The 11,965-nt window shown below is 35.4% G+C and overlaps 1 protein-coding gene across 2 annotated transcripts in view; it reads left to right on the forward strand.

Annotated features, from left to right (window-relative positions):
- Positions 1–11,965, forward strand: part of LOC108908637 — a 144,349-nt gene extending 132,384 nt beyond the window's left edge. For both annotated transcript variants that reach the window (XM_018712734.1, XM_018712736.2), the window contains 5 exons: positions 1,769–1,894; positions 1,951–2,094; positions 2,301–2,463; positions 2,707–8,816; positions 11,177–11,965. In XM_018712734.1, the coding sequence (XP_018568250.1) occupies positions 1,769–1,894; positions 1,951–2,094; positions 2,301–2,463; positions 2,707–8,816; positions 11,177–11,833 (7,200 nt within the window). In that variant the 3' untranslated portion in view covers positions 11,834–11,965. The remainder of the gene's footprint in view (positions 1–1,768; positions 1,895–1,950; positions 2,095–2,300; positions 2,464–2,706; positions 8,817–11,176) is intronic.

Genomic DNA, 11,965 nt, shown 5'->3' on the forward strand with positions numbered 1-11,965 from the left:
ACCCGAGATTCCATACCTCAATTTTTAATCCATCAACTTGAAACTTCGTGAAGCTTACTCAGTCCTACAGCCAAAATTACACACTTCCCCCCTCTATATCTCTGAAACTATCCATAGTATCACTTTGGGCCCGTGACAACTTTTGATCAGAATGTGGAGAACTATAACATATCACAATTCCAGCGAGACCCAATTTTCTTTCATTTTGTGCAGGGTCCTTTGGAATCATGATATTACCCATTCATAAATTAACATTGAGATCCTAAAGTTAAATCTGTGTGGTATCCCAAGAAGAACTGCCTTTTCGGAGATTTGAAGTTGCTAACGTAAAACTCTTGTTTCTTCGAGAAAAAAAAAGACTTCTAAAAACTTTCTCCTCTTCCTATATTCGCGGGTAGATACCTGGGGATCCCTTGAAGAACAATTATCAATTTTTCCCTTCTTTTTGTTGTGAAAAGATGCTTGCCAGTTGTCCAGAAATTCAATATGCTTTCTAATTTTTAAGATGTCCATTTTCTATATGGCAGCAAGGGCTAAGTTTTGCAAATTTATTGATTTTGGTTATAAGGCAGGAATGGGATGGAACCTTTTAATAGCTGAATATACACGAGCAGTTTTATCGACCGATTTGGCCGATTTATCGTTGAATTGCATAAATTGTAAAGACAAAACTGCTAGTTTGGGTCATCAAGAAAAATTGTAAAATACCAAAATTTTGTCAGATAAATTGTTGCCAAATAATTTGGATCGATTATTTTGTTATGTACACTAACACAACGATCAAAAAATCTGTCGTGAATTATCGGGCGATATTTTGTAGAGCGTCATCTGTGTGTTAGTACGTGTTGGAGGAAATATCTGCGCGATATGTTGTTACGATTTTTCATTTAGAGCTTGGTCACTAAAAATTAAAATAATTATACCTTGTATATATGTAGATATCTATATTTGATAGCTCAGTAATATAATTCCGCCGTGAAACATAGTTTTTATAGTTCGCGTTATTTTTGTTGGTAAAGTATTATCATTGTGTTAAAAAAATAAATAAATAAGTAAAAAGGATAATTAGATTAAATTCTTCTGTAATATTTTTCGATTGTTTAGGATTACCAAAAGTGTACTTCCGATCTTCCGGATATATGACTATGTCCTTTCCACATTCATATCCACAAATCAGTCAACTCTTGAAATAGTACCTCGAATAGAATTTAATTGTTTTTCATGTTTTCATAGAACACTCAAGCTAACTACACTTACGTGTAACAAATAAATTGCTCTGATGTTTTGAACTTCCGAAAGATCAATGATGTCAGAATAATCTTACCAAATTTAGAGATAAATCTTTGTGAATGACACAAACGTAACGAATAAACTGTCAAATAAACTTTGTACAATAATTCGATTCAATAAAACTTCGCATTAGTGTCCTCTCTAAGATTTGTGTGAAAGATTTTTCTTAACGATTTATCTAACGATTATTTGGTATAATTTATCGCTCCAATAAGTCTTTGCGTGTATATTCAGCTAATGACTATGTGTCTGGCGACTTCCCTATGAATAGATCCCAAACCTTCCCGAGAAAACTGACAAATAAATTATTACATGTTCTTCGTTTGATGTAGGGTGTTTTTCATTCCTAGCTGTTTTTTTTGTAAATTTGATAACTTTCATTTGTCAAGGGAGGTTTTTTGTGGTTTCCAGAGAAGTCTGTTATTTTTTATCAGAAATATCTTATCTGTATGTCATTATATTTCAACGCCCTTTTTAGGTAACAAGAAATAATGCAAGAACAAAACAGAGCGATCTTGAGTATAGATGTGATAAATTGATGTCGGAGAAAAACAACTTAAACGATCAATTGCTAGAGTTTCAAGAAGCGATAAATGAACTTCAGGTAAACTACGATTTACAAAAACAATCACTTTTATGTAACGGTGCCGTTCATCGTAGGTCCAGAGTCAGTGCCAGGCAGAAGACAAAAGACAGCTTTCTGCCGTCCTGTCGGAAACCCAGAGAAATCTCAGCGAGGCAGAGGGAAAAAACATGGTTTTAGAATCGGAATTACAGGAATTGAAGAAGGTCCGAACGGAGGAGGTATGTCGTTATCTACAAATAAATAGAAACGCATAAAAATTCCATCTTGGTGACACAAAAGAATTATTATATTTACTTACATACTATCGGGATATAGATAAGATAAGACTCATCCTTTAAATGTGTCACATATTTATTTGCTCTAAATATTTCATCTAAGCAACACATATTTGAATCATTACTTTAAAATTGTTAATACCGAGCAGGTCGAGGAATGGGAGAAGTTCCAGAATGACTTATTGACCTCGGTTCGCGTCGCCAACGACTTTAAAACAGAGGCCCAGCAGGACCTCCAGCGCATGATCTTGGAGAATAAATCTCTGAGGGAGAAAGAAAGGCAACTGAAATCGGAAATCGAGAAACTAAAAGGTAAGTTTTGCTTTGTAAAAATAAAATAGTTTAAATGTAACTCGTTCGTTCACGCATAGATTCCACTTTTATATCTCGCTTTCTTTGGGTCCATAATTCGGGAAAAGCAGCGCCTAATTCTAAACCGCTCCTTTGGCGGTTTGGACACTAACATCAATGTGTTTATTAGATCCGCTTCTGTGTTGTGACTGTGCTAGGAAATTTAAAATCTGTTTGACTTTTGCTCTGTTTCACCAAAAACAGGTGACAAGAAAAGTAAAAAAGAAGAATTAGTCGATAACCGAAACAGTGTCGACATGGAAAACTTTCTTGGACTGTCGAAACGCAGCAGGGATAGATCGAAGAAGGCCAAAGATACTGTGGACGTGTCTCCGGGAAAACACGACAAAAGGAAGGCCAAAGATACTGCGGATGTCACCTCGGGAAAAGACGACAGGAGGAAAGCCAAAGATACTGTGGATACGACCCCAGGAAGAGACCACAAAAGGAAGGCCAAAGATACCGTGGATACGGCCTCAGGAAAAGACCACAAAACCAAGACCAAAGATACTGATGAGTCCTTAGGAAAAGACGACAAAGGGAAGGCCAAAGATGCTGTGGATACAGCCTCAGGAAAAGACCACAAAAGGAAGGCCAAAGATACTGTGGATGTGGCCTCGGGAAAAGACGACAAAAACAAAGAGAAAAAATCAGAAGTTGTGGCAAAACCGGTCAAAAAACGAGAGAAACCTACGGCTCGAAGCAAGAAAATCAAAACGCTCTCTGTAGAAGAAGAACTTCTAATGAAATCGCTGAACGATTGGTACGAAAATATCGATAAAAATGTCCCAGAAGACAAGTTAACCGAAGAACAGAAGGTTATTAAAAAACTGAAGACGCTTTATGAGGACGACAGTTTGAAATCAAAACCAGTGGCTCATAAACCAAAAAATTTGCTGGCGATAAGCAAACCGTTACTAGACTCCGTTTTTCTAAACCCAAAGTTGGAAGAAATTGTGAAAGACCCCAATATGCCCACTATCGAAGAATTCGAAAATTACGATGTTTTAAGTATAAATGAAATCCCCGAGTTGAGAGCTTTACCCGAGATACCCGGTAGAGCGGCAGGAGTGCGTAGCGTCGATCTCACCAAACTCAACGAACAGAAAAAGGCTTCAATTATTGGCCGGAGTAAGAGCTGCGACGATCTGTATAACCTGGATGAGAAACACAACACTCCGATTCTGTACAGATCCGCAGAGACAGAAGATCTAAGTAAAGATGTACCTATAGTCTTTGTTCAGAGAGAGTCGAGCATATTACCTAGCGATTCGGTATCAAACCCACGGTATTCTGATTTCGCTGCTGTTATTGACAACCGTATGAGACAGGAAAACATTGAAATAAGACAAGAAACTATAAAGTTATCACGAAACAGTTCAGTTAACTTTGAAACTCTGCAAAGCATTCTGGCTTCGATTCCGAGTGACATTCCTGAAGACCAACTCAATAGTGAACAAAAATTTGCAGTGCGGTTAAAAAGAGCCTTAGATGAAGCTGAAAGGAAAAATACACTGAAGAAAAAACGCAAGGGCAAAAAACATATCGTTATAAGTTCTCCGACAGCTGATTCCGTAGAAAGAAACGCTAAACTAAAAGACATCTTATTAAACCCTCAAATACAGGCTGTAAGGCGAAACTCTGATACGGACAACGCAGGGCCGTTTGTCAAAGATCCCCTAAGGGAGAGCAAGAGCTACCAAGATATTTCTTTCAGTTTTAACGTGAATCAAAACAACGACAACAGATCCCTTGATTCCACTCACAGCACTCTTGGTGACAGTTACGGATTTAATAGGAAGAACTCTCAAGCCGGGACGTTTTCAAGTACGGAATTTGATGCTGAAACAAATGTATCGTCACCACTCAACTTGAAAAATTTTAATACTTTTAAGGAAACTGATGTGGGAGACAAATCTGTTTTAAGTAATCAGGCCAAGGTGACGGATAATTTTCAACTTCGTACAGAAAATCAAGATCGAGATTTGTTGTATAATGAAACACTCAATAAGAGAAGTCAGTCCACCCGTCTCTCAGGAAGAATGTTAAGAGATCTTGAGCAAAGTGAACTGCACGAAGCTCGTAATTTCCAAGTAAGGTCTTTTGAGGAAGATGACATTGGCAAAAATCATACAGCTACCGTGATTACATCTGAGGAGTATGTGTTGGTGTTAGATGATTCACAAAATAAAAGTGGGTCTTTAGACTTGACTGATATTGAGCCCCTTACATTTAAAGTAAGACAGGAGGAAGAAATTGGTAAAAATCATACTGCTACAGTTGTTACACCCGAGGAAAAAGTAGCAGTATTCAATGAAAATCGCTCTGCCAATATAACAAGTGTTAAAACACCTTCCCGCTTTATAGTGAAGCATGTTGATGAAGATCCAATTGCTAGAAGGCGTACTGCTACTGTTATCACAGCTGAGAAACATGTAGCAGTATTGGATGAAGCATATAATAGAAATCGCTCTTTAACAGATAAAGAAAATCCTTTATACCATAAAGTGCAATTGGTTGATGATACATTTGGCAAAAGTCATACTGCTACTGTTTTTACACCTGAAGAATATGCAGCAGTATTGGATGAATCATATAATAAAAGTCTCTTACCCCCTTCAGCTAATGAAGAAACGCCTTATTATAAAGTGAAACATGTTGATGATGAAATTAGAAGAAGTCATGCTGTTACTGTTATTGCAGCTGAAAAACACATGGCAGTATTGGAAGAAGCACATAACAAAAATCGCTTTTCCTATTCAGCAGAACCAGAAACTTCTCCGTGCTTTATAGTGAAAAGTCTTGACGAAGATGAAATCGACAGAAGTCATACTGCTACAGTTGTTACACCTGAGAAACACGTAGCAGTATTGGGTGAAACGCATAATAAGAATCACATTTCTCATTTAGCAAAAGAAGAAAATCCTCCACACTTTAAAGTGAAATGTCTTGAGGAGGATGAAATTGATAGAAGTCATATTGCTAGTGTTATTACACCTGAGGAGCACATAGCGATACTGGACAATTCACATGATAAGAATTCCTTTTCAAATGCAGCCAATAACAAAACTCCTACCCATTTTAAAGCAAAGTATTTGGATGAAGATGTAATTGGTAGTCAAACTGCTAGAATTATTACTCATAAAGAACACATAGTGGAATTAGATACCACCACTGAGAAACATTTATTTGATAAAATTTCCAACTTAGATAGTGCACCTGTTAACTTCAAAGTGAAATCGGATGAAAATTATATTGTTAAAAATCATAGTGCCACTGTTATTCTGCCTAAAGAGTATGCAGTAGTTTTGAATGAACCAAAACAGTTTCCTGATTCGACAAATAATGTACCTCTCGTATTTAGAGTTGAATCAGATGAAGATGAAGTTGGTAAAAGTAATTATACCACTATCATCTCATCTCCAGAACACATTGCAATCTTGAATGATTCACAGCCCAGTAGTTTAGATCTAACATACAACGATACTCTAAATAAAAAATTAATTAACAGGCAACAGAATACTGAAAATTATGAAAGACCATTTGAGATTCCCGATATAATTGTAGACATCAATAATACCAGTATTTCTAACCAAGAAACGGAAGATCTGACTCAAACGGACTGTTATACAATTGATGAAACTGACACTACTGAAAGAATATCAGATCCGAGTTATGAAGAAGTTACCTGGGATATGACAGACCAGAAAGAAGAGAATCCTGAATACGACTACCATGCGATACTAAAAGAAAATAGGTATGGCGTCGAGACACCGTTAAATATAAGGTTATCGTACAAAGATGTCGTCAAGGAAATTAAGACTAAATTCCATCCAAATGAAGATGATAGTACTCATCTGGAAGATGAGACTATAGCTGAAAAGGACACATTTTTCGACGAATTCTTTGGTATAAAACGAAAATCCGAACGAACAGAACCTGATGGGGCAACCTCAAGTAATGCGGATGATATTGATGCGGAAATGGAAGAAATATTTGAGAAGTATCTACACACCCCTGTGTCGAAAGTTATCACACAAATTGGAAGTGACGAAGATGATGATTTTGAAGCTGATGATGTTAAAGTTACTAGCGCTACCAATTTTGCTATTTTGGCAAGTGAAGACGATGACGCACAAGTATTGGATGTTGAAGACGTCAAAAACAATTCTAATGAAGGAACTACAGAACAAGAAAATATCCAAAATAAAGAAGACATTCTTGATTCTTCTAAAGTAGACATCAAAAACAATTCTGTTGAAGGAACTACAGAACAAGAAATTATCCAAATTAAAGAAGACATTCTTGATTCTTCTAAAGTAGACATCAAAAACAATTCTGTTGAAGGAACTACAGAACAAGAAATTATCCAAATTAAAGAAGACATTCTTGATTCTTCTAAAGTAGACATCAAAAACAATTCTGTTGAAGGAACTACAGAACAAGAAATTATCCAAAATAAAGAAGACATTCTCGATTCTATCAAAGTAGAAATTGAACCAAACAGTGTATCAGAAGTCGTTACAGAAATGAGAGAAGAATCTCCTCAGATATTCAGTAAAGAGAAAGATGTGATCACTGATAAATTGTTATCTGATGATTTAGATAAAGACCTTTTATTGACAGAGAATGAAAAACAATCGAAGCAAGTTGTTGAAAATGTTAACGAAAACTTATCACTTGTCAGCAATATCGACGGCACTCAGAAATTGCCAGGGAAGGCTAATATTGATGATGCTGATAACAGTTTATCTGAAGAAGAACTAAGTCTCTTAAGAATGCTGGAGAATGTGAGGTATTCTAGGCCTCTTTCTGACTTTAACGAGAAGGACTTGTGCTTGATTGAAGAATTGTCTTCCCGGTACTTACCAAAACTTAAACAGTCCCATGCAAAAGTAACTAATTCTCCATTAAAAGCTTCTTCAGACTGTAATAAAACAATTTTACAACCTCAGGAGGAAATTATAGAAAATAGTGAAATAGAGGACTATGAAAAAGACTCTCCTGGTAGTTTAATCAGTCCTGTTCTACCTGATAAAGAAAATAATGTACAGGATGAAAAAAACCGTTTAATTGTTAAACCTCACAGAAAACATGACGAAATCCTACAAGATAGGGAAAGCATCGATGCAGAAAATAGTGACGATTTTGAATGCATAGAGAACAAGTCTGAAGAGCCTGTACATGGACATAAAATTATTAATGTTACTGGTAGTACCAGTGCTGCTCCTTTTGCAGCAGACGAAAAAATCAAAATTTTGCAAGAATCTGAAGATATAATAATTGTCAAACAAGAGTTTGAACCATTTCAACAAAAAACAAATCATCCTATCAGCGAAAGACGAAATATTGAAAGTGATAATCATCATCTACCTCAAATTTCTGCAATGGTTGCTGAAAATGAACAAACGAAAGTAAGAGAAAAGTTATATGGCGATAAATATAGTGTTTCAACATCTGCTCAAGATTTCCACGACAGAAAATCCATTATAGCTTTCAATAAGCCGAGAATAGCAATACCTGTATCAAAAGGAAACGATAATGAGGACGATTTAACTAGAATATTGGCAAGAATGTCGGCGCCAAGTAGTACTCCAAAAAGAAGGATTGAGAAGCATGTTAAAGATATTGAACTAAAAGACGGAAGGCCGAAGGTTGTTCTGAGAAATACGGATTATGGAGGAGTAAAAAGCAAGTTGGAGTTTTTCTCGAAACGTACGGCCGAGGCAACTCAACAAAAACGACAGTCGTTAAATCCCCATTCAGATGCAGTGCCAGATAGAAGAAAGGTCAGGAGTTGGGCGGAACATTTCGAGAAGCGGTCTTTGGATACCAACATGACCTATGAGCCAGTATATGCCAACTTGGAGTCTCTCAATGTACACAGGACTAATTCTGTAGCGAGCTTAAAGATAGACAAAAAGCCTCTGCCCGTTCCCAGGTCTAAGAATCTAGGTAGCGTCTCTGTCAGAAATTCCGACAGTTCCTTCTCTGACATCGGGAATGACACATCTGTAGATGAGATAAAAATGAGTGATTGTAAAATTATAAGTGAAAACGATACCGAAAATTTGAGTCAGGAACATCCCGGTTCTGATTTTAATAATATTGGGAAAATTAACCTGGTGGACATTCCAGTCTATTCTGAGACATCCAGAGCAATGCCTGAGGGATCTGCGAAAGTAGTTGAAAATGAAGAAAATTTAAAAATTGGGGTACTGGGAATAAACAAATCGGAAAAGTTTTTAGAAATGCGTGATGGTAGCCGAGATAATGTTGAAGTTAAGGATGAGCATGAGAATTTTGCAACAGGGGTAAATAAATTATTTTACAAATTTTAATAATTTGCACCAATCAAAATAATTTCCAGTTAATAAATAACATTGCAGAACTAACTCGTTCAGACGATAAAAACATTTCTTTTATACTTAATTCATCAAATAGCACATAAATATTGTCAAACTTCACGATAAAGTTGGAGGATATTAAAAGACTAATAAATAATTACTTATATCTAGGTGATTAAAGTATTATATAATTAACATTGAAAAATATATTTTTCATTGCAGTATATATAAAATAAAGAGTTTATTGTAGAATACTGTCAGTTCCATTACCAAGAGATGATTTATCTTATGATTATAAACAAGTCATTTATAATTTATCATTTTTGTCACATTATTAAATTAATTTTGTTCCTCAAACCATGAATCATCAAATTTGGGATTAAAAATAATTCTAAAATCTGACATCAAAGCATTTTAAATTAATCCCACATCTAGACTTGCACAGGCGAATATTTGTGAATTTTAGAAATTTATTGAATATTTGCTAAAGTAATGCGTCCATATACATAGCCCAGGAAAAAGAACTGGGAAATTACCATTTCGCGACTTTTTGTTTCGGCAAGCTGAATTTATCACTATAGATGCTAAATATTATGTACAATTACATACATAAGTCGTTCCTGGGCGCAAATGCGGCCTGCCTAATAATAATATGCCGCCTCCTCTCCCGCACAAGTCTCCGACTTATGGGCTAATTCTTGTAGTTAGAATGAGGAGTAGAGATATTATTATTATTAGTATTATTATTATTATTATTAATTACATATTAGTTTCCACAGTCATAAAAATGGAGGGATTGTTTACAGGGTGGTTAATTGTATAATTTTTACATAAATTCACGTTTTTCGATTATAACTTTTTTCCGCTCATTTCTACGAGAAAACAATGAAGTACTTTTTTTCATCTTCAAAAGACCTACAAAACTATCCCTCTAGCATCAAAAAATATTGATTAGATCAAAAGTTATAAACAGAAGAAGTTTATTTATGACCTTTGAATTAAACATTTATAAACTGCGTTATTATTACCAGAACGTTTTGGCATCGCATCCTCTCATTCCTTATCACTGTCTAATAACTCGCATGAAATCTGGAATCGGTAAGTTGAATAGTTTACAAGTTATGGCCTTATAAACAAATTAACTAATTATTAGTCTGGGCGATCCCGAGCCTCTTCCACAATCGTACTGATATTTTTCATATTAGATTTCATAATAATACATTGAAATATATAATTTTTTTTAAATTTCAGATTTGCAACCTGGAAAGTTTTTTTATTTTTTAGCCTTCGTTGCAAAATGAAATATACAACGCACGCACGGGATATAGTTATATATTATTACATATTCGGAAACCTTATGAAAAGAGCTTGTAAGTTAAAACAAAAATCGTCAAGATTTGTTGAAAAACAACGGAGTTACAGACTGTCAAAGTTGACGGCCTACTGTTAAACAAATTAGGTTGGTAGCGGCAAAAAAAAATATTCATAACCGGTAACCCGAGTACTTTCCCAGATAAAAATATTTTATTTGTGGAAGTATGTTAAGTGCATAAGAAATATTGTCAAAAGTCTGTGGGTCGCTTGATTTTTTGGCGAGCTGTGGCACTGCGGAAGGGTGGGGGAAGCGAGTCCGAAGAAAATGATGATAATATTCATAGTCCTGCCGTTAAAAAAGCGAAATTCGCTTGAAAATAATATATTTGACAGTCTGTAACTCTATTGTTTTTTCAACAAATCATGAAGTTTTTTTTTTAACTTTTAAAGTTCTTTTCATAAGCTTTTCGGATATATTACGCGCGTGCGTCATATATTTCATTATGCAACTAAGGCTAAAAAATAAAAAAAAAATGATAGATTTCATTGTATTATTATGAAATCTACCATGAAAAAAAATCTGTGCGATTGTGGAAGATGCTCGGGATCGTCCAGACTAATAATTAGTTAATTTGTTTATGAGACCATAACTTGTAATGCCAAAACGTTAATAATAATAACACAGTTTATAAATGTTTAATTCAAAAGTCATAAATAAACTTCTTCTGTTTATAACTTTTGATGTAATCAATATTTTTTGATGCTCGAGGGCTAGTTTTGTAGGTCTTTATATATTTCCTGGCCTACACATTACATAAAACCCTCTTAAAACAAAAAACATTTGTGTTCGCCAGAGTGCATTGAACATTTTCTAAGGAATGCAAATTTTCCCTCGAATACAAGCAATGCAAGTGTAGAGCTGGGATAATGAGTTGTTTCTTGTCGATGAAATATTTTGGTTGGTGCAATTTGGCCCTAATTTCCAGTTGGATATAATATTTTTCTTTATGCAGGCCGAAAGTTCATTTTCCTCAATTGCAGTAGCCGGCAAATTCGAGGAGCTGGATATAACAAAACACGCAGACGACTCAGACGAAACCACTACCAATAACGAATCACGTTTAAATCTCTTCCATTTAGAAACCTATAGTTACGATGAATCTTATCTGAGCTTATTCAAGTCTCCAGAAGACAAAATTTATGAAGACATTAGCGGCGTGAAAAAGCCACAGAAAGGCTACTTCAATATTGCTTATTTAGGGGAAGTAAGCGACAGCGAAAGTTGCGAGGAGATGAGCAGGATCGCTGAAGGTAAAATCCTAGAGGGGAACCGTTCAAAACCCAAGATAATTGATTTCGTGCCTTTGGATGACGGGACAAAACCTGTTTTTAAAAAGGATATTCAGAGTGATCCGAACTACGATACACTAGAAAGGGAGAAGACGTTTCATGTTCTGAATATAGCTGCTTCCACTGGAGCTGTGAGGAAAAGTTCATCGAGTCCGGAAAATAAAAATGTTAAAGCTGCCACTATATCTAGCAGCAGAATGAGCTTCTCCGCTGCGAAAAAAGTTTTTGAAACTCTGTTGGAATCAAATCAGGATAGTACCAAGGAGCATGAAAACCGCAAATCGAAAAGTAGAGACTCATTACATAAAAATTCAAGTTAAAGTTAAATTAAAGCGAAAACTAACCTCGCAACAGTAAAATAGCGTGATGTCTATCAACGATTTAAAATATATGAAGTACAGTTAATTTTATTAAAAACAAATTAGTGTAGCAATAACTTTTTGTTTGTGTAT

This window comes from Anoplophora glabripennis, unplaced genomic scaffold, assembly GCF_000390285.2.
Source record: "Anoplophora glabripennis isolate ALB-LARVAE unplaced genomic scaffold, Agla_2.0 scaffold432, whole genome shotgun sequence".
NCBI lineage: Eukaryota > Metazoa > Arthropoda > Insecta > Coleoptera > Cerambycidae > Anoplophora > Anoplophora glabripennis.